Below are 27,800 nucleotides of genomic sequence, written 5' to 3'. Positions count from 1 at the left end.
GATCACAACGTGAGACGGGTCATATTAGGGTTCAAGAGTAGCCTCATGTTCACTGGCTTGGTTCACTAACTTTAATATCTGCTGAGAAATTACACCTTCAGTCCCACATACTGTTGCAACCTTATGCAGGCACGGTCAAAAGACAGAGATGTCAGCAACAGAATGCCGCAGCCACTAGCGACCAGTCATCGGAGGAGCCAGTATTCCTGCCGGAGCTGGATGTGGGCAGCAGAGTGACTGTTGGTGCCCTAGCAGTGATGTTTGAAGTTGCTGTAGATGAACCAAGTTGTTGAACATCCGAGGACGAAGGTAAGAGTTTTGTATATTGTCGTAGATTGGATGGTCGAAGACTGGTTGAGCGTGAACTGCCACAGGTGATATTGAAAATCAGCTTTTATATGCGTACAGTGGCCCTCTTGGTACTTCCATTGTTTTGGATCTCGAAAAGTGTTCGGATGCTATTTGCATGCAATTCAAGAATATAAAGACTGCCTGTTTTTTCTTTTCCGGAGGTTAATAGTATGCACTGAGGCAATGTCAAACACTTGATTATCTGTTCGTGACTTCACATCGTCACCTGCAACCGAAATAAGATACTATTCCCAAAAGGACGCAGGAGTAGAAAATTTTGTTTAGCATGAAAAATAGGAGACACATGCAGTCAGAATGATACATTGAATATGTACAAAGCTGTGCATCGTTAATGTGAACACTCTGGTTTTCGAGAAAAACAGTCCATACAGTGAGTAATTAATAATAAATTTAAATGAAAAAGCGTTCATAAAAGAACTGCGTTATTAAAATCTCCTCGTGTCCATAGTGGTGGACCTTGCTGTTGAAGTTAAGCAAAATATGGGCGCTGTAAATACATTCGCCTGTTCGCAGTTATCTTTGAAATAATGTAGTGCAGTTAGAAATGTCCCGCGGCTAGCCCATGAGGTTTTTGTTGGCATCTCGCGGTGCTATTACCGCGATTACTAGTGTTCACATCCCGACAACTGCTAGCGAAAATCGGCACTCAGTGGGCTGAAGGCTGCTGAATGCAGTTTTCAGAGTAGCGCATGCTTCGTTTTTTTTGTTTATAGCCAGTTATGCAGCATAGCCGATGGTAAGACAGGGCTAACTGGGTGCTTTAGCAATGTAAATCGTTAAGCAACAAGAAAAAAGGCCAGCACTAGTTTATTTCCATTTTCATTCTGCCTTTCGCTGCTGTGCTAAACTAACACAATATGTGTGCTATCCGTATCTCATGCGGATAGCAAAGGCCGGGCAGACACCTTTAATAGCTATATTAATTCAATATTTACACGTGATGTGAACCCTCCAGACCAGTCATTTATGCCTTTAAAGGGAGACAAAAAGCTATTAGGTTTGCCTACAGTCTCAGAATCTGGTTTACTGTCCATATTATTAAATATCAATCCAAAGAAGTGTGCCGGGCCAGACGGAATGCGAACGCTTTCTTAAAGCGATACGCCGAACCAGTCAGTAAATACTTACACCTCATTTTCTCGAAATCAATACAAGACTGCCGCCTTTTAGATGAGTGGAAATTAGCCAAAGTTATCCCAGTTAACAAATCTGGTGACAAATCATGCGTGACTAACTACCTACCAATCTCATTAACCTGTAGCTGCTGCAAAATGTTAGAACATGTAATTTTAAAGTTCATTACAGAATTTCTAGAAACTAACCATATACTTCACCAAAATCAGCACGGCTTCCGACGCGGACTTTCCACCGTTACACAGCTAGTGGAAATTATACACGACCTAGCTCAGGCTCTTAACAACCAGTCGCAAATTGATATGATCTTTCTTGATTTGTCAAAAGCATCTGATCGGGTCGCCCACACAAAACTGCTTTTCAAACTTACCCACATTCTCGGAAACGGGCCGATCATACGCTGGATAAGCGATTATCTTAGCGATCGGATGCAATTTGTACAGCTTGGCAGCCATACTTCTGATACAGTTAAAGTTATTTCCGGTGTACCACAGGGCACCGTCTTAGCTTCGCTTCTATTCGAACTATACATAAATGATCTAGCAAACAAAGTTCACGTTAAAATCCGACTATTTGCAGATGACTGCGTGCTCTACCAAGAAGTCAAATATATTAATGACCAAATTAAGCTTAATAGTGCTCTGAAGAAAGTTGTACAATGGTGCGACACATGGAATATGTGTATTAATGCAGATTAAACAGTGTCAATGTGTGTTACGAAGAAAAAAAAAAGAAACTAGATTGCCTTGCTTCTTCGGATGTCATGGTGCAGAAATCAGTTGCCGCTGATTGCCCTCAGAAGCTCCGTAGCACATTGAGCCTATGCTGTCCCTCTACTACGTAACGTTCTGATAGTCGGTCTCTTTTTAATCTTCTCACTATTCTGCCTATTCCGCTGTGTTTGCGGCGCACGCTTTTAAAGGAATGTATGGCCTTAATGCATCAGGGTGAGCTAAGGCCTCGATTGTCGACAAGTGAAGCTCTTCATAGCCGAAGAAAAGGAGCTAGAAGACAGGAGGGCACGCCTAAGATTATAAGGCCCTTTTTTGTTACGTTTACAAATTTTTATTTTAAAAACTGTCAAAGGTAGTTCGGTTTGGTCTGTGCAGGTAGATTGTGCAGCAAGGTGGAGAATATGTATTTGATAGAGCTCATTTATTACAAATTTATCAACTAAAATTAACTAATGCAGTCTTATATATACTTAAGACATTAAGGGGCAAGATTATTCTGAGAAATTGAAGGACGTCGGCATCGAAGCTGAGCTCGTTTTTTTTAGTTTTCTTAATAGGTAAAGTGGTTTGAAGTATAGAATGCGAAAAATACTTGCGAAATCTCGTTCAGTTGGCTTGCTCTCAATGCACATTAATAAATTGTGTCGCTGCGCGTAGTGTCGTCGCCAAAATAACGTTAACTACTTCAGCGTCGTAAAATGGTGTCTGTATTTTATGCATAAAAATGCCAGTGGTAGCATTTTATGAATGGGCAGCACAGGAAAGTCAACTGAAACGGACATTAGAATGCATACTTTCTGCCTCCTATATTTCGAGCCACATTATCGATTAAGAAGGTGTAAAATCTGAACTCGCCTTCGATGAAGACGACCTTCAGTTCCACAATGTATTGTTGAACCCTTAAATAAAAAGTTGAAAATTTATTAAATATTCTTGGTCGATTCGTCGTGTAAATATTGAGCCCTATCATGTACATAATAACGTCAGGATTGCATTATAACCCACCTGCACAAACGGTATCAACGTATCTCTGACAGTTTTAAAAATAAAAACCTGTAAACTTTAAAAGAAATACCCTCCGGGTAGGCGCTGCAAAATCGTCGTTTTCCTCATTTTTCATTCTTTCCTTCAGCGTTTGTGAATGTCCGGATGTTTCAGCTTGCACAGTACGCATTTCTTGGTAGGCATACAAAGGCCACACAGGTACAATGAAGTGTCCTGAAACGTTCCGTATGAGTCGCCTGTATGTAATTACGGGGATATTCAGTCCATAAGATACGCAAAGATATATGGAAATCTATATCTGCTCTGTACGGATTCCATAAGCATTCCACGCAATTCCTACACGATTTCCGTATAGGATACTTGACGTCATAAGGAGTCCGTAAGTTTCCATACGTGCTTCCATACAGTCCACACCAACTCCGTATGTTCCTTACTGGGCTTCTTCGATTAACCGCGCTCGGGCAGCCCGCTGGCGGCCCGCAAGTTCGTCTCTGACAGGAAAACGCATCATGGTCACGTGGGCTGGCGGCCACCGGAACCAGCCAGCCGGCAATCACGGCGGCAAGCAAGTCGCGCATCACGGAGGGCAGATGCTCTCTCTAGCTTCGCGTTCTGCGTCTCATTGCACGCGTACGGTAGAAATAGGCAGCTTGGTATCGAAAACAACGACTTGCAGTTATTGAGGGCTGCGTGCCGCAGACTGCAGAACATGCAGCTGATCAAGCTCGCCCTCGTATACGAGGGGGTACCCAAAAGAAACCGGACTAATTTTTTGAATCGGCACAGCTTCTGTGGTACCGCGTTTTGCCGCTAGGAATGCATAGAACGAACATTTCAGAGTCAGTAAGCCGAGTGCCGTCGCTGAAGGAGGTCAGACTAGTTTAGGCAGAGTTTTAGAGTGACGACTGTTTTGTGTGAGTGTCGTTTTTGCAGTGGCTGATTTTCGTGAACAGCGCGCGCCGGTGAAATTCTGATTTTTCTCGGAAAAAGTGGAACGGAGCTCTTGAAATATTCAGAAAGAGGTTCAAGGACGATGCTATGGGGACAACTCAAGTGTTCCTGAATTAAATCCTGAATCAAAGCAACAGTCATGCCAATGGAAAACTACAAATTCACCTCGCCTCAAGAAAGCTCGTCAGGTGAAACAGAACCACAAAACAATGCTGATTTGTTTTTTCGACGTGAGAAGAGTCGTCCATTCAGAATTTGTTCCGCAGGGTCAGACAGTTAACCAGGCTTTCTGTTTGGATGTTTTGAAAAGATTGGGCAACAGTAATCGGTGGAAGCGGCCTGATTTGTGGCAGACGGGTGACTTGTTTTTCCACCATGGCAATGCCCCTGCTCACACAGCCCTGTCTCTACGACAAATTCGGACCAAAAATGGCATGACCTCTGTACCTCAACGGTCATACTCACGAGACCTTGCCACGTGCTACTTTCTTTGTTTCGTAGAATGAAAACACATGTGAATGGAAAGCGTTTCGCTGATGTTGCTGAGGTGAAGAAAAAAACGACGGAGAGACTGTCAAGCATTACAAAAGATGAATTTAAACAATGTTTTGAAAAATGGAATGAAAGATTCGACAAACGTATCATTGTAAGTGGTGAGTACTTTGAAGGATATTGAAGGTCTGTGCTGAAAATGTGAACAAATAAGTTCAAACAAAAATAAGTCCGGTTTCTTTTGGGTACCCCCTCGTACATCGGCAACGACAACGCGAGCGTGTGCCTTCGGTGCACTGTGTAAGCTTCAAGAAATCCTCAAAAGCATGCGATGAGCAATCGCAATCTAACGTGTTTCAGTCGACACCACATAGGACGGAAAAACTGCCCGTGCATTGTTTATCAAACGACAAGCCGTACTCTCGGATCATTGCGTGTTTGCTTACTACGCAGTAAGTATGACCGCCGACGATCGACCCTGGTGGACTCTGCTGTGGTCGTTGCAATTTCTACGCTCGTAACCTGCTTCCTGTAAGCTGTAAGCAGAAAAGAATCGGGATACGTTCGTTCAACTGTAGTCTGTCGGCCGCCGGCTTCTGCTGCGGGGAAGGAACGCATAATCTCGGCAAAAGCGCATATCAGCTTGTTGAACGTCCACCTGGAACAAGCGGGTGCACTGTATAAATTTAGCTGCGTATCGTTTCAGTAATAATACAGCTTTATAGCAGAGAACTGGCACTGGAATGAAAGGCGCTACAATAAGCCCTAGCTGCGTGTCGGCGCCTCACGTTCCGCGTGTGTTTGCATGACGAACAGCACTAGAGCTATTTTTTTTAATGAGCCAAACGCGAGGAGGTGCATGCCTGCGGTACTTCTCAGATATTTTGAGTATATGTGGCAGAAGGCCCCAGCATGAAGCTGTACAACAGTTGGCGATGACCGAATCAGCACTTGGTCGGCGCGACAATTCTGTGTGGCCTCATATATGCCCGCAGAGATGTCTCGAGCAATGTGCTCGTGAGGGCTTTTAATAAAGGACATGTTTCAGTCAAGCGTTTTTCAAAGCATATCCTCTTTTGCACTGCGCCAAACGCAATGAAGACCATACGCTCCCGTATCGCGCTCTACCAACACTTCGTAAAACACGTTCAACACATGCATGCATATATGAGCGCGTCTGAACGCGTACTCGGAACTGGAATCCGGCCGCTCTCGTGAAAGGCCTCGAACACCATCGCAATATCCGCCGGGCGCACGAAATTAACAGCCGACATATTTTGTGAATCAGAAGTATGCGATCGTAATATGAAGCGAGCAATTGGGCTTGCGAGGTGGTGAGACGAACGCGCATACGCACGCAAAACATCTCAATAAACAGCGAGAACTACCGCAAAAGGTGCCATTGCAGGCGATACAGTCGATATGCACCGTGGCCTAGTCGAAACAAGCGCCTGCATCGCGCAAAACATCGCATGAAGAACCGCGGTCCTTCTAGTCCTTATAAAGATGGCCGCGCGAGCTTCCCGCTACCATACACCTCTCTGTCGTCTGCTAGCTGCCCGAGCGCTGCCAGCACCAAATCGTCCTGGCGAGTCTGGCCGCCGGCTGGCAGCCCGAAACCGCCCAGCCAGAGAAAAACGAACGCGTTCCGGCCAGCCACCGGAGGTGGGCGGAGCAACCCGAGAAAATCGAGCGCGCTCGGGCAGCCCGCAAGCAACCCGCGGGCTGCCAGAGGCGGATAATCGAAGAAGCCCACTGACTCCACAGAGCTTCTTAAATGGAAAGTGCATAGGTTTTAGAAATCAACGAGCTTAAGAGGGTCGAATGTGTGAAACCTGCAGGTAAAGCATGCGAAGTCTTTTTGGGCTAGCACTTGAAATAGGGAAGTAATCGCCAATTGAAATCCGGACGCCTTTCAAGCTTCTCCGCAGCGCACAACGCCAAGTGGGTGGCGCATGATGACGTCATCGAAGGTAACGGTACATTTCCAACGCACAAACGCCTGGTTTGAAGGAAAAAAAAAACCAATGCCACCGAAGGCGAACCCTGCCGAAAGTTGTTTGGCAGCGTCTAACGAGTCAGGGCTGGGTGTGGCTGACGACAGTGGTAATTTGAAATCATACCTTCCATGACGTCACGCTGAGTTTTTCTGCACTTCTCTGGTGTATTGAGGAGAAGCACAAAATTAAATCGTCGATTACGTCACTATTTCCAATGCTAGCGCAAAAACACTTGGCATGCTTTACCTACAGCCTATATAGATTTGAATCCTTGAATATCGCGAAATTCTCAAAAAAGTGCTGCAGTTGCCCTTTAAGGAAACGTATGGAACTATGGAACTCGTCATGTCGAAACTTTCAGTAGGGTGGGAGGCGCTTCCAATCGTAAAAAAAGGAGAGAAATGCGCTCACATGCTTCGTCGTATCCGTATACAGTCTTTGTAAGTTCTTTGTGGTTCTGGTTCTCAGGATCGTAGCCGGAGTAGTAGAGAAGTTGGTCGGAGATGTAACCGCGGACTCTATCCGGTGTTTTCAACAGATCACGTCTCTTCTCCCAGTCTCCTCTCGAGTCGCAGATCCTGAACTGCCCAGGCGGTGAGAATAGGAATGAAAGGGTTACGTTGATGTGATCTCGTTCCTGTGACCTTATATATAGATCTGACTCAATCAGGAAGATTTATTTGTTGCCCCTTTTTACGCTCACTTAATAGACCTGTACTTTTACGATATTTTAGGCAGTATTACAGTATGTGCATGGCAGATTCAGATCTGTAGGTACATAAAAAATACTGACCTATTCTCTAAATATCCTGAAATATTCCCCTTACTTCCAACACCGCAGGAAAACGGCGTTGTCTACAGGGATGGATTCACGAATCAAGAGCACTGCACACACCCTGCATTCTTTTTCAACGCAGTCTGGAAATAAACGTTGTCTAACAGGTAGCATTCACGAGTTACGACACCTCCACACGCCCTGCAACCTTTAAGCAGCCTATACGATTCCAGTAAAGAGATAGGAGTACCGTCGCACCTGCGGAGGAATGTTATGAAACAATTACCGTCTAATTAGAGATTAGCATACGCAAACGTGGTGCCATATCGTTACAAAGAAAAGCGTTACAACTTTCTCGGAATCTTCTCAGTAGAAATTGGGGCCGATCCTCCTGGTCAGTGTTGTTTAACAAGGGACCACCGCATGTCTGAGGCAACCACTGTACCAAGTAAGTTCATCAGCACAGCAAGCAGATTATAGGGTGGTACCTAATTTGTGCTCAGTCGCAAATCAAGCAAGCTGCTTCGAAGTCGTTCTCTCAATTTCAAAATAAATGCGCGTTTCCCGCACTTTAGACAGAGCTTTGAATTCTTTGTGGATCCTTCTTTGGACGCCTCCTAGAAAATACACAACAGGATATATTACAATGCATTTAGAGGTTGTTTGGTTTGGTCGAAATATTAGTATGTTAAAGCATTATTAACATGGTGATCATTTTTGACAATAAATTGTGTGCGTTGGACATTGAGCCGAAGTTTTGGAGTGATCGGTAAGTTCTGTGAGGCTGTACATGTCTTATTGCAGTAGAAGCACATTTCTGGCACACAGGGCGCGCAACTAAAGAATCATTCAGAATTAAGAAGGCCAACACAGTCGCTGAAAGCAAAGTAAATAAAGAGAAATGGTTCTCTTGTTTATTTTATTTCTAATTCATGGCTTTGATCAAAGGAAAGTTAGCTGTGTAATCGACTTTATTTCAGAGATAATTGCTTAGAAATTAAGAGAAAAAAGAGCCACAAGACACCGATGGAACCCGAACCCACGACCTCCAAATGTCCCATGAGCCATTCTACAACTGAGTTACGACGACGGCTGTCCCATTCTCTTACCTTCGAGGGTATTTATGTTGGATGTAACCTAACCTTCAGGATGCTCACCAGCGCCACCTTTGACATAGTGGACATAGAGACGTCCTGTTATTCCGCGCGTGCCAAATACGAACAATGAGGGGGGAAGCTGAGCGAGAACCAACTTGTGATTTCTTTAGCATCAAGAGTGACGGAAGTGAGGCCATCGTTAACCTATCAAGCACACAAGGACAGGTAATTGGGGGATTCGTGACGAAAAACACATGGCGAAAGCCAACAGTCACTGAAACCTAGAAAAGCATGGTGGAATGTTTCTACTTTTTTCATTATTCGTCGAATTTATCAATAGGAAATGTAGTGGAACAACTTTTTACGTCACTAAAAAATTATAATCAGTGAGACTGAAGACTGAGCATGTATACGGAAACCTGAATATTCAGGACGTGTAAAATTTCGAATGCTTTCAAAATTATAGCATAAGCCTAGTAAGCAATAACGCCTCACCGTTCAAGTTCGGTTAGGCCTAGTGCCATAGCTTAAATAATTGCTGATCCCAAATTCAGAATGTTTAAGTGGCTTGCAAGACTGCACAGCCAGTAAAAGAAGTGAACGTCTCCCACTCGTGGGCACGAGCCAGGCAAGCGCATAATTGTCCCCTTCATTGCCTGTTGTGGGGTGGGACGTCCGTGTCGCATATATTAAATCAGTTGGCGTACTTTTCCGAGCGTGAACCTGAGCTCGGTACCGCACATTTTCACCCAAGCTTGTTAAAATTCGTCAGTGCATAACAGTCTTCAGTCAATGTGCAACCAAAGAAACACTAAATGCAGTGTGCGGAACACTGTGCATTAGACTGAACTCAATTAGTTCAAATCCTGTGCGGCATACCAACATTTTTTCTTGAAACCTAATTTTTCTCTCAGTGACCCTGTGACGACGAAATACACAACGCTCTATCATAGAACCTGCAGTTGAACCTCCCTGATGTCTTTAAAGGAGGGTAAAAAAAGTTCACCGATGTGTTTTTACCTGCGGATATAGCATATTTATTAAAGATGTCTTAGCGTAAAAGAGAGTTTCTTAATATTTTGGAAAGTTGCCTGTATCGCCTCGCAATAATTAATGGAATCTTATTAGAAGCCTCACAAACAAAAAAAATGCACCTTCGGTCACATAATCCCCAGGACCAAGAATGACAACTATACGTTTCGATGTAGACCCTTTGTCAAAAGTAACCAGGCTGCATGGTTTGCTTCTAGCTCGTACAATGGAGCCCTTACAGCTTCCCTGAAGCTAAAATGGTCGTTAAAGGTAAGGACTGGGGGTCTTCTTACCTTTCAACACCTTTCCATCTTTAGGAAATCCACAAGGGCTCCACTATACAAGCTAGAAGCAAACCATGCAGCCTGGTTACTTTTGACAAAGACTGTACCTTCGTTGTGTCCCTGTCACCATCTTTATACAGACGCAAAAGTATATGTAAAGCCGTCAACTGCTTTTAAGGATATCGCACTGCCAGGTGTCCCTATGAATTTTTTCTTTTTTTGTTGTTTAACCATTTCTACTGTAATCGAATGCGTAATCTTTAGAACAACAGTCAGCTCTTTTGGATTAAAATAACGCTGCATAGATTTGTATGAACCCTCGATTTTCCCTCGCTGGATTATATATCCTTCGAAAACCACTCGATCTGTAGAATACAAGGTGTGGCCACGCAGGCCGGCGAAATTTCGAGTCGTTGTACTTTATCACAGGTGAAGTACCATGTTTCGCAGCACCATTCGTAGGGTGGATTAAAACATATGGCCATGTACTCACTTGCATGGCCCGTTTCCCTTCGACGAAATAGTCGTCGAAGAGCTTGAACTCGAAGAGGACCGGGAAGCCAACATCGAGCGACAGACGAGCCACCGTGTACACGGGGTCTACCTTACGGGAAGCGGCCAAATTGAGCAGATCCAGCTTGAGGCGGACCATCAAAGCCTTCAGCTGTTCACGCTGAAAAACATTGAACACGGTTCATCTGCAGTTGCGAACTCAGCGTTGCGGCGTTGAAAATTGAAACTACGAAATAATTGAACCACAACCTACAGATGAGAGATTGAAAATATCTCTAATATACTGAGGATCTCTCAAAATCAGTTTATCAAAGCTTTTCTGCCCGGTCATTGATGCTGCATTTAAAGTGTTTATATACGACATGATACTCACAGACATGATGCTTACGGTATAACAAAGCAAAAACCAAATCCTTTCTAAGGTATGCGCTAGCACGACTGCACCCGGGGGTTCAATGTGAAATAGGCGATTTACAAGTGGCTTTATTCAATAGTACGGCAGTAATGAAACAAAGGTCTTTAAAGGACTGGGCAGGTGCAGAATTTAACGTCCTCAGATCTTTCTCAACGGGCTTTTTGGAGTTTACAGCATCGTCGCTATAAGCGCAGCAACCAAAATTGCAATGACGTCACTACTCCGAGACAACACTTTCCTACCATCTAGGAATCAGTAAGCTCTCTAGACTGGCATCTGCCATGGGCCCATTGGTGTGGAACTATACGACGCGGTCATACTAGAACAATGCATTTCTTGAGCTTTGTTCAAGAAAAAAAAAACGGAGTGTTTCGTTCTTTCCCACGAAAAACATCGGTACGAAGATATTTAATAGTTCGGGATGGAAGGAAGCTGTCGCCCTCTCCCTCGCATCTGCCATTATTACGGGACCAGGTAAGTGGGCATGCTCAGAGGAAGTAACAGGACCGCTATCACTACCACTTTTTCAACCGGGCACTGTATCAAAGCATGTTTGCGTACACTGGTAGAATTTCCGGCAAAAGTTTACGCGACACGCGTACTCCGGAACAAGTTCATCATAGCAGTGTCTCCAGACCCAGAGCTTGGTATCGACACAAGCGGGTGTAGCACGTTCTCCTCTTCCTATTTGCATTATTTACAGGGATCGGCTGTCGTGAGCGTTTCGAAATAATTTTTGCTGCAGACTGCACGTGAGCACAAGACATGTTAAGTGCGCATGTCATTAACCACGGGCGAAAACAAAGAGATGTGAAGGCTCTTCTGAGGATCAACTTCTCTTTGCCAAAAAAGAAAGTCGCAGTCATTCTTTCAACATCGAAGGGCCCCATGCAAATGGCGTTACTTTTAAGGCGAAAGCCTTTAATGCCTCATGCTGTCGTTAGCAATCCGTGTCGGCAGCCGTGTCGGCAGTTGTGTCCGCGTTTTGACGGGTGTCCACCGAGATATGTGAGACAGTTACTGCGTAATTTCCTTTCCTCAAATACAATTTTCAGTTTCTTCATTACGTCCTCTCTTCTTTCATTGCCACTTCCTCCCTTCCTGTACGGTGCGGTTAAGGTGTCCGTCGAGATGGCTGAGAATTACAGCGCCATTTCCTTTCCAAAAGCGTTGCGTTCAAAGGGCAAGGCATCGCGCCGAACGAATGGTAGCGTTTCGTGGACTCCCTGGCAGCGCTACAACACACTGCCACGTTCCACTCCTAAAGGCGAAGCTTAAGCAGCATTAATTAGCAGTCATTTATGCTGAGTGATTAATAAGTGATTAGTCACTAATTAGTAATTTCTCATTACTTCGTCATCAATTATGCGAGACGTAATTCAGTGGTGACGTAAGTTATGCGGAAAACGCTTTCGCCCCTACGCACTTTAGACAGTCAAAGTGCACCCTGAATTTTTTTTTGTTAGCGCCCGAAAAAGTGACAAAATGTGCGTTGCTATCGGTAACTCCTGTGTTCTAATCACAATCACCTCATTGCGATACGATTCGGCGAATGCCAAGCAGGCCTGGTAGAGAGCGGCGGCTTTCTGGAAGGCGTTCTGGTTCCAGTTGGGCACCCTTTGCACACTGAGGGCGGAAATCGTGGCATTGCGTATCGTCTCCTCGATCTGCGAAGTGGCATAGCATGTTGTTAATGACCAAACTCGGCTGCGGCGTTTGTAAATCAAAGTTCAAGCAGTGACCACCTGCAATCCAATACTGAACTGCGCCATTATATGCTTATTGGAAACGCAACGAGGACAACGCAGCGAGCTATGGAAATAAAAATGATAGGTCTAACGTTAAGAAATCGGAAGTGGCCGGAGTGGGTGCGGGAACAAACGCGGGTGGTGGTGAAAAACGTTTATCGCCTCTTAAATTTTTTTCAGAAAGGTGATTGGGGTAGGACCCTATTGGTCCCCTAACAATGCGAGGTGGAGCCCCTATTCCAGGGCGCCATTGGCAAGCAACGCCGCCCGCGTCCGTTGAACCAAAGCCTTTTGGGTCTTTAGGTCTTGACAGCCGAGCAGGGCCACCTCCCAGTCGTCTCTGGTGGGGTTGGGGTTGGGGGGGGGGGGAAGGGGGAAGGGGGGATAGATGGGTTTGACTGACACGCCCAAACCATGTGAAAGGTGTGAGCTACCTCCCCACAATGACATCGTAGTCGAAATCAAAAGGAAGAAATGGGCTGTGACAGGGCATGTAATGCGAAGCCAAGATAACCGCTGGTCCTTAAGGGTAACGGAGTGGATTCCAAGAGAAGGCAAGCGTAGCAGGGAGCGGCAGAAAGTTAGGTGGGCGGATGAGATTACGAAGTTTGCGGGGATACGCTGGCCGCAACTGGCAAAGGACAGGGTTAATTGGCGAGACATGGGAGAGGCCTTTGCCCTGCAGTGAGCGTAGTCAGGCTGACGATGATGATTCTGATTATGGTAAGCCGAGGGTAATTAAACAATAAAGTTCTTGGAATAGACTTTTGGTTTTAGTATGTAAACGGAAGAAACATTTGTAAAAGCAAATGCAATTAGAGCTGGCCGCCTGGCGTGTGACAGCCCTAATTCTGGGTAGTTTCTGGGCCACGTGGGTAGTTTTGTGGCCCATATATAGTCTTTGTCTGCATTAGCGCTACATGCCGCGGCACTTTGAAAGAAAAGATTTTTATTAATTTTGTTTACTGCCAACTTGGAAGCCTAGTGTCCTAGTAAAAAAAGCCAATCGCCTCTTGTGGCCGCTCCCTAAACGCTTGACGACGGAGTCACGGTCTCTTAGCTGCGCAGTCAACTGCTAAGATTAGTATTTCAAGTTCATCGGGATGTCGCAAGTATCAAGGCACTGAACAGACTAGACGTCCAGATTCCGGGATATATCCCCCATATCGAAGGTCCCACAGGCCGTTCTGATTAAAATTTGTCCGACCGTGAGCAAATTTTTAGAGGGGTGGTAGGCTTAGAGATCGCACTTGCACAAAATTCACGGAAAAAAGCGCTAAGTATAAGAGACGCAGAGATGAGTAAATTAACATGTCCGCGCAGAATTGATTATTGCAGGATTTTTCTTCGGGGGGAATGATAACAATGTGGGCAGAAAAGAAACTGGGGGAACCGCGTCTCCAAAATATTGGCTTGCCGCTGCATTTCTAATCCATACTCACCAAACCATGCAATGTTATGGTTAGCAGCATCATGCGACTTTGATAATATATTTTTGGAGGAGCTTCTTTACGGAACATTTATTAAAAAAGTCTGAGAGAATGATTTTTTTTTCTGACGCTCCTTGTAGGACGGGAAAGATATCTTCGAAGGAGCATCTTTACGGAACAGTTATTAAAAAATGTGATGGAAAGCGTTTTTTCTTCTTGACGGTCCTTGTAGGACGGGCGCTTAATAATTTTTGCCACCTTAAAGCACCGCTTTTTGAAGCCAGCTACAATATCTCCTACATAAGAAATGGAGGTTTGGTACGATTTCGGCGCTATACTGCTTTATTGCCAAACGGCCAACTGTATGTTAAAAGTTTCTGTCTAAAGCGCAGCGCCCATGTTAGCGCAGAGTGGATGTCACATTGCCTGTCGCGGCAACTCCTAAAATCAGTCACTAACTTACCTAGCGCATTTTACAGAAATTAGGTGCTTGCACCTCGCATTCAAAGTAAGACACCTAACTGGTCCTGGCTTTGTCCATTTAAGATCACTAAACGACGAAAGTGCGCAAAGCAGCAAAGTAGTGGAAAAATATACGCTTCACATTGACTGGAGAATCATAAAAACAAGCAGCAACATGTACAATCACTTGTTTTCTTGGAATTAAAAGTTAAATGAAATATTAGAAACTGCAGGAAAAGCATAAATTACCTGAGCATAGGGGCCGTCCGGGTGAAGCCAGTAGTTCCCGCACACGTAGTCACAGAAATCATGACACGGATTAGCAGTGAAGTTCATGGTCTGCCTCAGATAATCGCTCTGGTCGCGGCAGTGGTCTGTGTTGCATGGCGTAGGTTTCAATTTCTTATCTTGATTTTGTGCAGCCTTTAACAGCCTGGCTTTTCGTGTTATGCGCCTCCCGGAGCGGCTTCTTGTCTCTCGGCGTGTAGGGGATGAAGCATTGCTTGAAAAAGCCACCACCGCTGGAATGCCGATCTCTGCAGGTGCTCTGGGTGGAACAGGGACCTCGATGGCGCTGACACCACGCAGATTGTCAGAGTTTGCGAAGCCCCCATTATCTCGAAGTCTGTGGCCTGGCTGCCTTGGAATGATCTGGAAGGAAAAACATTCTATTGAGAGTCGAGCGGTTTGTAATGAACAGAATCACTTTGACAATTTGCGGCGTGACTGCGTTCGTAAAAGATGCCCTACTGAACCTTATTCGTATAAACTCTTCTCCGCGCGTGTTTGAAACACCGTCGCCATTCTTTGCGCTTGAGGCGTGAAGACTTTTGAAAAAAAGTTGCTTTTGTTATCGCCGTACTAACGCAATGAAATGAGAAAACTCACCGGTGGAGTGCCGTTGGCAGCGGCCGACTTGTGGCAAATGATAACGCCAGCAATTACTGTGCTGATTTCTTAGCCAGCACACTGAAGGCAAATGCTCGAACGGGATCGCTCATTGCAAGAGTTAATGAGGCGGGGCTTTTTCTCTCGACTTCGGGCTGTTGCATCTAGGTCAAGGGCGCGACCAAGTCACAATACTACCTGGCTTGTCGGAAGAACAGGGATTTCTTTATAAATAAGTCAGCGGCCAAATGCACTCGCTCTTTTATGCTTGACTTCCTCGACCGAGGTGTTTTTTGCGAGTTATTCGGCTGATGAACTGCGAGATGAGATACGGCGCAATGCAAAAGAGAGCGGCGTTCTACAGCGACGAGTTTCTGACGCGATGCGCACCTTAGGTTCCGTAAGCTTAAGTTTGGGACGCAATGCCACTGTACGCGCAAACCCGTTATCACTGAGTGTTAGACATTTTCGTTAGGTTGCGCCAGGGAGCCCACCGCCGGGTTTTGCCACTGACTGCAGCATTATCATACCCAACAAGTATGCACAAAAGCATTTGTGAACGGGAAAAACTTTATAAACGCGGTATTTTCATATATTGTAAGATTTCGCTGCAAAAATCAATGTATCCGCAGATCTCCTGTAGGCAGGTTTGCATTTTTTTTGCTATTTTTTACATTATTGCTATCGTCAAAAGCGTTCCCTATTGGTTTTCTATGTCAGACCTTACTGCTCGATGCGAGGGATGGAAAAACTTTCAAAGATTTTTCGATGCACCAGAAGAATGGACTATTAGCTTCATTACTTCCATTACAGTGCCTGATAGCTTTCCAATGTTGAAAACTTTTGTTCAAGAATGATGGACATGATATTCCTGCGCATGTGGATCGGAGTTGTCGCCCCAATACGGATGACTTTTGACTGACTCATATTGGCACAGGAATGCTTTATTATGCACGATTTCAGGATTTCGACCGCTTCTGCTGACACTCTATGCTTGCCATTACTTCCTATAGCAGCGTGAAGCCGGTAGAGAACAAGACGAGGACGACACACGTCTTCGTTTTGTCCTGGTGTTAATTCGCGGCTATTACATGACGCTACGAAATAAATGTCAAGCCAATTAGCCCTACAGTTTGTCTTATTTAAATTTATATTTACCGTGTTCCCATATACTAAACAAAACAGCTCAATTCTTTCATCGGCAACTAAACTGGAAACGTTACAGGACATGCCCAAACTTGATACTCCAGCAGTCGCTTTTTGCGGTAATCTTCTCAATTCATCGGCTTGGTTGTTCTGTATATTTCCGCTCAGAAGAATAGGTCCATGCAGCCTGTTTCGCAGCATCAAATGTTAAGCACTCTATCGCGAACCAACAAAATATAGACATGACACGTGTGGCTGACTGGGCAAAGAAACCTGTCATTCTTCCGAACTCAGCTGATATTTTGCAGGCGAAGCAATCGCTATCCACAACGCATGGTCCATGTTGCCAAATGCTCTTGAAGTTGTACTTAGAAGGGAAGAAGTAAAAAACAGCGCGGCGACGACGAACAAGACCGAAGAAAGGAGAACAAGCGCTGATGGAGCTCAGAGTACCAGAAATGAGCTGCAGAAGAACAAAAAACCGAGCGAGTTGGTGCATATTGAAGAAGTAAATCTTCAATATGCGCCAACTCGCTCAGATTTCGGTTCTGCGACACCGGTACAAAATAAAGAACTGCAATTGGCAATGAACAGTTGCAGTTGGTCAGCATTGGGCTTCCAGTTCTTTCCATCGGTTTTCTGGTTAGCCTCCTTACAGACTTAGCACGTTTTGCAAACGGCATATTCTGAAATACAAGGGGATAGCGCTTACTTGAAGATGTCTAAAAAGCTTCTTAGAAAGCATTGCACAGAAGCATGTCCAACATTATTTGAGAAAAATTTTGAAAGTTAGGAAACTGTAAGATAGCGGTATAAAAATATTGAAGACAATGGCCGATTCTCACGATACGCAGCAAAATCTTCCTTTTATAGTGTTTCCATCGATCGCATCCAGCAGTTAATACTGTCCTAGAAAACCAACGAGGAACGGTTTTAAAACGTTAATACCGAAAAAATCGAAGACTGCCGACGGGAGATCTGCGCATATATTGATTGTTATAGCGAAATCTTACAATATATGAAAAAAGTGTACTCATAAACTCATTGCAGTTCAAAAATGCTTTTGTCCAGAATTGTTGGATATATACAGTGCGGAAAGACGCGGTCTAACTTAATGCACACAAAGCAACGGCTTTAGATGCCTCTTGGAAGCTGAACTAGACCTGCTACTGCAGTCATGTGTGACAGTGCACATTTAAACACTAGCCACTAAAAAAAAAAAATAGGTTTTGTCATAACCAGCTGCAAAACGCATGGTACTTATCGATGAGCTTTTTATTGTAGGCCTTGATGGAGAGCTGCCTTTTTAACAGGATATTACTTTGCTGTGCTTTAACGTTCCATATTCGTTGTCTATTCTGGTATGTAGCCGGACACACAATAATTTTTACGAATTCTGCTGGTTGAATCCACAGCGCACAAGCAGCCGATTTGGAGGCGGTCTGACGAAAACGCGATAATTTCTTGTCGCAAAGAGGCCAGGGTGAGCAAGGCATTCTAAATAAGCATTTCAGTTCATTCCATGCCGCCTCGTTGTCGCTTTGGTGCGGCGTAACAAAACTATTGCACTTTACAGAAGGTGTGGACGCTCTTACCTTTGATAGGGACAACGTAGTCAGTCCCAGTAAAGCACACATCACTAAGATGGTAACGGGAACTCCAAGCTTGTATATATTCCTTCCGGACACACTGAAGAAAGCATTCTTGCGATCTCTTGGCACCTGCTTCTCCGCCTGTGAGAAATTCAGATATTGTGGCGTCAGTTTCCCATTGCTATTGCGTCGCCCACACCGCCCCAGTGGGGTCGAATTCAAGAAACGTAATGTTTAGGGCTATACAGGTACACCTTGCTGATAAGCGCTGAAAACGAAGAAGTGCCTGGCAAAAGATATATTTTTTTTTTTGCACGGAATGTTCTTTCCCAAAAAAAGAATGGGTCATTCGTGGCGATTACGTTTCTTGTGTAAGGCGCTGGCAAACAAGAAGTCCACATCTTCACTACTTATTTGAACCAGTGTGGAAGTGGGTCAATAAGAGTGAATATGCAGGCGAACATTCTCGTGTGTGATAGAATGAGCTAACCTCTCAGGCTGACAGCGATAACTGAACATTTTGCCAACCTTTCTTGTGAGAATTCGAAAAAGCGCACTGTCCCTGCCTTTCTTATCGACAATGGCATGGACAATGGAGGACAAAACTCTCAAGCTTGATCTCAAAACATCTCTCTCCTGCACAAGATCACGGGGAATTTCATAACAATATAGATCCTCACCCGATTATATACCTTATGTAGCTACTCCTTCTTTCCCTTGATATCCATGGTCGGCTCATAATCTTCGTGAGCCTATTCTTCTCATTACATGTCCTACTAAATATGACATCCAATTTGTTTAATTTCGCATGTACGATCCCCTATACGAATTTCATTTGCATTGTGGTTAGTCCTATTAGACGTTTTTTTGTAGCCTCAAGGGTTTGGCCACATTAGGAACTAGGGCCAGGATCCACTGGTAGGTAGGCACTTTTTTCAGTAATTTCTTCACAGTAATTGTCGAAACATTTATTTAAGTCGGCTGTGAGCAGTTCATGACTTGGCACTTGCGTTTTACCAAAACACCAAATGAACCATCAGCAACGGTGCTACTCCTTCTTAAATTATCTGTAAAGCCAATCTTCTTTTGAAAGAAATTCTACAAAATTTAGAATGTAATCTCAATTTGGGCGTTTGGCAGCCATAAATAGGACGCGTACGTTCTTCGGTAAACGTTATGAAGTCGGAAATAATGAGCTACTCATAGTGAAACAATTCCTTACCCATTATGAGTCCTATATATATACGTCATATAATAAGACACGCTGATTTGTTCACTTCTTTCTTATCTCCATTTTCTAATGAAAGTCGCAAAACACTTCATTTAGCAATTTAAGATAGTTTTTATTTCCTAGCGTAGAAGCGCTACGCATGCTAAAACTACATCTCAGGTCACCGATTCTTGCTCTGAGGTGGTGGCGAGGTCTTATATTATGGAAACTGAAGTTTTCGTGCTGTAAAGTATGGTGATCAAGGTTGAACGCGTTATGATAAAGTAAGCAAGCTTTCTCAAACTTTCCTTCAGTTAAGTATTGGATTGCCTGCCGCCTCCAGCGAGGGCTACCGCATGTCGCCAGTCTTCTTGCTCTGGCCGGCATTGCACCTTTCTTTCGTGAGCCATACTTCCTTTGCATTGCCGCTAGATACGGGATGATATCTTGAGCTGTTACTAATAAAGCATGAGTGCGTCGACCTGAAATGCTCTCAAAAGATATATGTCGTTGCACTCAACAAGAGGCGAAAGAAGCTGCTAACATAAAAATATAGTGATCAAGTTATACACGCCTCGTATGCAACACTTATTCGCCAACATTATGTCCGCCAGCCAGGGCATATTCAATTCATGTCAGATGCTTCTCCAGCCGGTCTAGAAAAGCCTTGTCTTGCAGGAGCTCAGTCAACCTATTCTCAGCAAGCTTCCCACTGTGATCATCCAGATTTTCTTCAGCACTCGGCTGTTTTCGTTGTCTTGAAACCTACTCTGCAACTTTTAAACACAATCGATTATGTATTATCCGTATTAAATGACAGCTGAAGAACATTTCATTGAATTTGTTTGCGCTAGGGAAAGAGTCAGTAAAATTAGTTCGCTAACCCACATTGCTCTCCTTTTGATTTTCAATGTCACCCTTAGAATATTCCTTTTTTTGTCACTCCAGCGTCCTCTATTCAAGGTAGCGTTCGAGACTCGTTATTATGAAAAGATTTATAATGTAATAATGGATATGACAAGGAATGACGATTCCACGGCCTATAACGACCTACAACACGGCCTATAATGAAGCTACGGCTATAACAAAGTAGTTGCTGGGATCCTTCAACTACGTTATTATGTATATGCTTCTGCTTTGAGAGGTACGGACAATACTTGAAGCTTTTAGTAAAACACAATGCCACTAGACACTTGATGTCTTCCCATCGTTTCGATTTCACTGATAGTAGGCCCTACTGCATTCGAAAAGCTACCGATTTCTAGCAACACAGTTATAAGGTCAGCACCAGAGATTTTTTTTTTTTTACCTTGCCATCCGATATCCAAAGAGCTGCCGTTGATTCCGCCATGGCTCCGCTCTCTCTCTGTTCCAGCAGACACCTAGAATGGTCGACAAAGGGAGCATGAAGTGCAATGAAGGGCTTTCTTTGCTCGTGTCCACATAAGAAGCGCATTCTCAAGGCGTCCATCCTCCACAATACCGAGGCAGTGGGCCTGTCTCAAAAGAAATCCTGGCCGCAGCTCAACGCCTTACAGCGCCTTCTGCAGAACCAACTCACAGTGGATCCCGCTGTCTTGGTGTCTGGAATACTGTACACCTTGTAGCAACGTCGGTCCTGGGAGCAGCTACCGGAACTATGAACGGTTGTTGTTGTTGTCCTCTAGATAATGGCGCATGCCCACTGCGGGGGATTGGCCAAGACACAGGCGGCAACTGATAGGTGCCCGGCCCTCGTGGTCCGTGCCTTGGTTGTTATTTGCCCCTACAGATGTCTGTTAGGGTGCGATGATGATGTCCTCATCACGTGTTTTGACTTCTTTTTTGTCGTTATTATTACATAAAAAGCACAAAATAGATTATTATATTAATGAGAAACAGTTTGGTCAAAGTATGAAGTGGAGAAACGACCAGAATCGACCCTGTGTAAAAAAAAGCGGTGATACATTTGCCACACTTTTTCGTCGAAGCAAGATCAGCCATCGCCTTAACATGGTACTTAAGGATGTTATTTATAGATGCTAAAAACTACTAAATTGCAAGATTCTAGGACTTCGCTAGTTTTCTTCCACTGAGGGAATTCCACCATAGCCCCGAGATTGCGTGGTGTTTGCAAAAAAAACACCATTAATATGCGCAGGATTGAAGGACATATTACTATAACACAAAGATCTTGGACAAAAAAATCTCCACCCTCCGATAAGCACACAAAAACAGGGGCCAGCACCAAGAAATGAAACGACGACAAAAATGCCTTGTTCGCCAAGCGCCGAAGAAGCTTAAGACTCATTAGCCAGCAACTGCAGTATCGCAGAGTCAGCAAAGCAGGCAATGGCCACAGCGGAGTGCTCATGACCTGAGCAAGCAAGGAGTATAGGAACAGTTAATAGACATCGATTTTAAAAAGACAGAGCAGGAAAAAGAGCACCAATATCCAGGGTCTTTAGCAGATCAAATCTGCCATACGAAGAAAGGACATAACGCGATCAACTAAGTCCTCAGTGCGAGACAAGCTTCCATTTCTAACCTTGTGTGATATAGACTGTGTGTGCATTGAGAGTTTGTATCTGGAAACAGTGTTCTTCCGTTTTTAATAAAGTATAAGGGTACTTTTTCTTTCCTACTGTTGTACCAGCAATCATCTAGACAATATGGGTCATGTGAATGGTAAAGCGTCACCTTTTCTCCGGTAGTCTTTTTTAAAAAGCGCACTCCCGTACATACGGACAGCTTACGTTCGACACGTTTACCCTTCTTTTACATGTTGACCAACAATGAATTGAAACAAATTATGCGTTATTGGGGTCACAAAACACCCGCGTCGAAACGGCAGGCATGCCATGGCGCGCATTTGCTAACTGCGTAGTTTCGGCACCGACCGGTGGGGCAGACGTGCTCTGTCTAAGCTGCTAAAATACAGCGTATAGTTTGGCAGAGGTAATTTTTGTTCACGTTGCCGCTGTCAGAAACGACAAAAAGCGTTGCGTCCCAGTATAAGAGTCAATGCGAAACTACTTCGTCACACATGCTGGCAGGCCGAAGCCAAATGAGCAGTTCCTGACGCCGGTCCAGGCGGCCGGAGCGCTCAGCGGAACTGCTTGCAATGCAGCGCAGTTTGGGAAAAACAATAGAGAGTTCGAGTATAGCGTTCTTAAAATGCGTTAGCATGCCGCAAGCAACTTATCCCCACAGTCAGTTTTAATATAGAGTTCTGAAAACGTTAAACGCTATCTGCTTGACATGGCGGCGAAAGGTCATTCTAATGGTCGCCATTGCCGCTAACATGTCAAAATATAATATTTGTGAGTCTTTTAAATCAGTTATACAACAGCGCTTATTTTCACCATCAAAAATAGTCCAGAAATTGAAATAAAGTGAAACAAGAAACGCAAAACAGTGGCGCCGTCTAGTCAAGGCAATGTTGACTACAAACCGTTCGAGCAAGAATATTTTTCATCACATGACTTCTAATGTTTAAAAAAACTTGTAAATTTAATATAAACTCTTGTGTTACATCATTTAAGTTCATAAAACATCGCGACAAAGCTCCAAATCTATTTTTCTTTCGTTTCAAGCGTTTGTGTTACGTTTCGGGCAGTTGCAGACGGTAGCAGTGCAGCTTGAAGTCCCATTAGGCTCGAGTGCTCCAGAATCGAGAGCGTATCTCAATAACTAGGCTGAATGGCAGCTTAAACTTTATCGTCGAAGCAAGGTAAGTCATAGCGAAAAGCAACAACACCAGTAGTTGCCGGTTAACATGCCGGCCGATTCAGCAGATTCAGCAGGCCTTGCGGCGCCACTTGCGCCGTCACGCCTGCAGTCTGGCTCGCGCGGGCGTCCCAACCACCGTCGACATACCGACCTGCCGGAGCAATGGGGCCGTCGCGCCATACCAGCAGCTGATTTCGTTCAGTCAAGCCAGGATTGAGAGCAGTACAATAGTGGCGCACGAATGCGCAAGTCGCATGATTTTTTTTTATTTAGCGGACTTTCTGTCGAGCTTCGAAAAAAGGTACACGTGAGGCTTTCTTTATCGCAAATAAAGAGATTAGGGGTTTCTGAAGGTGCTCTCCAAGTTTGCTATTCACATCTGCCGTCGACATCACCCCCCCCCCCCGCCCCCCTCCCGGACAGGGAGAACGCGTGGGCGCATTGGATATTACGAGAGCAAAGCTAAAAAATAATTGGTCATTTTTACGCTTGCTTGCTAGCGTATATACATGCAGTTACTAAAAGAAATGGCGCGCCAAAATAATACTTAATAGTGGCCAGGGAGTCAACCTGAAATTTTCATCGCTAGATGGGGTTGTAAAGTACCCAACTGATGCAATGTGGCCCCCAGCGGCAACCCTGGTCTGGTCCTCCTTCGTCTGCCCCTTGTTTGCCCCGTCGCCAGCGCGCATGGGGTACCCACGCGCGCGCCGGCAGTGGTAGCGCTACTAAACGGATGGCATAAAAACAACCGATTACACAGTTCCTGGGGCTAGATTTAGCTTAGTGTCTGCTCTTTATAAACTTTTCGGCCCCGAGAAGCGCGCCCTACGTCATCATGGCAGTGACGCTCGCCGCGCTTCCATTGGCTGTTGTAGCTTGTCGATGCGACACGGCGCGCTCGGTCCGTCGTTGCCATCTGTCCGGTTGAACGCAGGCGGCGAGCTGCGATCGGTCGTTGCGGTGCCGTTCGCAACAGTGCGTCGCAGTGAATCGCATTCACTTTTCGCACACGTGTCCCCTCGTCGGAAGAACCTCGGTCGGACTATTTTAACGGCGCTCGACAACTTTCCTATATCCCATGTTGCATGCGCTAAATGCTTTCATTAAACTTAGTGCTACTGTGTCTATTATGCGATAGCGGTTAAGCTGTCTTCGAGGCAAAAACCTGGCGTCCTCTGTCACGAAATCCAGTGATTGGTCGACAGAGTTTTGACATCATCAAGGTCATGTGACATCAAAGAACCAATCACAGGATAGAGTGAAATTTCAAAATCCATCACTCCGAAGGAGATGGGATGCTGCGGCAGTGTCGACATCACTCTACGAGAGGACAAGCTGGGCGAGGGCGTCAGTGTGTCAGGGGGGGATGTGGATGTGATAAACAGAGAAATAAAAATTCCATTTCGAACCGACGGCGGCACTTACAGTACTGCTTCAGTAGCCCCTGCATTAGACCAGTACGCCATCGCCGCATCTATACATCCCGCGTGTTCAACTGGCAGTCTCATGTGCCGATCTGCCCTGCACATGCTTGCCAATCTCTGTGCTTCGGATGTCGCCGTCTTCATCAACTTCTATTCGTGCGTATTGGACCCGACCCAGAACACAGCGCTATCGCATCGCCCGCTTAAGTTGCGTTAAGCGGCCCCATAATTTTTTTTTATCGCCTTCACTCTCCGCTTCGCAGTGTTGAATGAGATTATATTAGCTTTCAGAAGAGTATTTACTTGTCCACAACGTCATGTAGATTTGGCGTGGGATCCACATACGAAAAGGGACGTTAGAAGTCTAAGGAGTGGTGCTGGGGTTAAAACAAAGAGCACTGAGGATTTATATGCCGTGCCTACTGAAGACCGGTGTAGGTATTGCACACCTTTCAATCTTGTCGAAAAATACATCACTTGATAATGTTCTTCGCCATCTTCAATTACCATACAAAATAAGAAAAAAGAATTTCAGTCTTGTATGCGGTATAGCAGAACACGAATGGCCATGGGTACGACCATGACAAAGAAATTGCAGTTCCTCAGTGCAGAAACAATGCAACATGTCGTTCTTTCCAAGTCCGATAGCCTATTAGAACTGGTTACTCAGGATGTGACCACCCTATCATCGACCAAAGCATTTTTATCTGCAGTCGGGTCACGCCAGTAAGTTTTATGTGCTTAGTTTCATTCTCGGAAAGGATGATTTTGATGCTTCCTGCCCTGCATGTAAAAGCGGCGTTTTTTTATTTTTGTTTGTAGGCTGGTTTCTTGCGCAGCAATTTGTATGCCCGTTTCCTTTCTTTTCTTGTTGTTATCTGTCATAGACGATTCATTTGTACACCTTGCATACCCGTTCCTACCTTGGCTACTAAAAGGGGGTGGGCAGAATTGAATATAAAAAATAAGAAAATAATAAACTGCGCAGCTTTGTTCCTCGCGCCTGCCACATGATGGCGCCACAATAAAAACTTGAGAGAGTGGGGGCGTGGTTTTCACACAAACAGTACGGGGTGCAGCAGAGAACCAGATAACTTTTTAAGACTTGCGACGGCGTCGAGCTGCTACACTGGCTGCTTAGTGACGCAGTTGTAGCACGCTGCACAGTGTCCACTTTACACTGAATGACCTAGAAGGACGTGAACGCCGAAGACCCAGCTCTAGGGAGACCCAGTGTGAGTCTTTTACGCATTGTGCGCCTCCTGTCTTTTGTGCCCGGGTAGCGTTGTAGCTATATTTTCAGCGCAAATATGTATTTCAGGTCATATGAAATAATTGCTTTGGTTCAGCTTAGTATTGCTTAATTCCACTCTCGCGACGTGTTCATACGCTCCACAGGCAGCCAACTCAAGCCCCTCTACCTTGCTGTGCAGCGCCCACTCTGCCTTGAATGACGACTTAGGACAGGGACGCCGACGACGCAACAACAGGGAGACCCTACGTGAGTACGTGTGTTTTCTTGCACTTCGCTCGGTTGGGGTTTTTTGTGCGTATGTGGCGGAAAGCAGCACGCTTTCCTACCTGCCCCATACTAGCAGCACGCGTTTGTATACAGCCAGAGAGCCTCCATAAAACATCGCATTCTCTGCACAGAATATTCCCGAGGAGTCCGATGAGGTAATAGATGTGGAAGGTTCCTGAAATATGCATTATCTCACCTAAAATTGGTGCTTCAGCAGTCAGTCAGCGAACTGCTTCAGGTGATGCAAATTCGGCGTATATGTTTAGCTGCGGCTGGTCGAATTCTAGAGCGCGAAGTGAACAGATGAAAGAGGATGCACCGTTGTTAGTGCATCGTTTATTTTACCGTGAAATTTTGTAACGTTTATTAGTTCAAAACCTAGGTGCGGGGATTCACAACTTCGTGACGCGCAGCACCGCCATATTTATCTTTAAATTGTTTATTGGGGTTTAACGTCCCAAGGCGACTCTGGCTATGGTGATGCCGTAGTGAAGGGCTCCGGAAATTTCCACCACTTGGGGTTCTTTAGCATGCACTGACATCGCACAATACACCGGCCTCCAGAATTCCCTCTCCATCGAAATTAGACCACTACGGCCGGGATCGAACCCATGTCTTTCGGGTCAGCACCCGAGCGCCATGACCACTGAGCCACCGTGGCGGCTTTTATCTCGAATTATCGCAGTTACGCGCTGCTGCTTCAGCATCTTGCGAGATAGTAGCCCTAGCATTTGGACCTTACGTTGAAAGCTCATTTGAAAGCTTTAAATTTAGCGCGGCTGAGAGCAGCGGTCGGTTGTGTTCTTCAACGATCGTAAAATGTGCTAGATACTATCGCTTCCGCCAGAATGTTAAGTACAGAAATGAAGTTTATGAGCGTCAAAACGGGAGCGTGTGGCAGATAGCCTCGAGCCCTACTTGTGGCAATACGCGACGGCTGCTTTTAGCAACGTGGTGGAAAGGATTATGCCGCCTTGCCTGCTCACGGCAAGCCGAAGGATACACCCCCATTTCCGGTTTGTTTACGAAAGCGGCCGCCGCGTGTCGCCACGAGTAGAGTTCGAGGCTATCGGGCACGCGCTTCTGTTGCGAACACATTTGTTTAAAGCGGACCTCCGGGCTCTCCAAATAGTCACTTTAGCTCCAAACTGCTCGTGCGACGTCTTGCGGCAGTGATTCGGTTCGAATTCGCTTGGTGAAATGCGTCACGAGAGCGGATGCTGCAGCATTCTCGGCGGACCGAGATACAGGCTTGCGTCATTTGCGGGTCCCGAGGCAGGCAAAGTTTCCAAGATTCTTCACAGAGGAAAACGCATGACGACATCGGATTCCGCTGAGACGACTCCACATACGATGTTGAGCCCGAAATTGCCGAGATGAGTCTCAAATGACGCGAACGATAAAAAGTACGACGACTTGCCCGAGCCATATCTCGATACGCTAAGGAGCACTGACCTTACTCGGAGGCCAGCGTGCATTTCTAAGGCAACCATCGACAATCCGTAGCTGGCCTTTAGCGCCACAGTAAGTGAAAAACAAAGCATGCCGAGAATATTTCATTGCAAGTAAAAACTTATCGGCAGAATTGATTCAGTGCTAAAACAACTGAAACGTTAAGAGGTTTTCCATGGCAGTAAACTTACCTACCTGGTAGACAAGAGAAGCGACACTGCCATCAGCGGACTGCCTGCAGCCGTCATGATTAAAGTCATCTATATTCACGGCGGACCCCGAATCCACAAAGCTTGAAGGCCCCTTATTACGCATTAGATGGCAACTGCATCACTTTTTGAGAATTCCGCGGTATTCAAGGATTCAACTCCGTATAGACTGTAGGTAAAACGTGCCAAGTGTTTTTTG

General features: G+C 45.2%; 1 protein-coding gene across 1 annotated transcript; it reads right to left on the bottom strand.

The window, feature by feature from the left end:
• Nucleotides 1–151: 151 nt before the first annotated feature.
• On the bottom strand, nt 152–12,547 carry LOC149337299 (uncharacterized). Its single transcript, XM_089554384.1, has 4 exons — nt 12,334–12,547; nt 10,370–10,549; nt 7,100–7,271; nt 152–270 (listed from the first exon to the last, which is right to left on the bottom strand). The coding sequence occupies exons 2-4, from the start codon at nt 10,526–10,528 to the stop codon at nt 152–154; spliced, it is 450 nt and encodes a 149-aa protein (XP_089410510.1). The 5' UTR covers nt 10,529–10,549; nt 12,334–12,547.
• Nucleotides 12,548–27,800: the final 15,253 nt, after the last annotated feature.

This window comes from Amblyomma mixtum, chromosome 7, assembly GCF_055824585.1.
Source record: "Amblyomma mixtum isolate Tamu chromosome 7, ASM5582458v1, whole genome shotgun sequence".
In the NCBI taxonomy this organism is placed as follows: domain Eukaryota; kingdom Metazoa; phylum Arthropoda; class Arachnida; order Ixodida; family Ixodidae; genus Amblyomma; species Amblyomma mixtum.
The sequence above is the reverse complement of the archived record's forward strand: the minus strand, read 5'-3'. Positions and strand labels throughout refer to the sequence as shown.

Coding starts and splice junctions, on each gene's coding strand:
- LOC149337299 (XM_089554384.1), bottom strand. CDS start 10,528: ATGGTCCGCCTCAAGCTGGATCTGCTCAATTTGGCCGCTTCCCGTAAG. Junction 7,272..10,369: donor AAGGGAAACGGGCCATGCAA/GTGAGTACATGG, acceptor CCGCCTGGGCAG/TTCAGGATCTGCGACTCGAG. Junction 271..7,099: donor ATACGGATACGACGAAGCAT/GTGAGCGCATTT, acceptor GTTCATCTACAG/CAACTTCAAACATCACTGCT.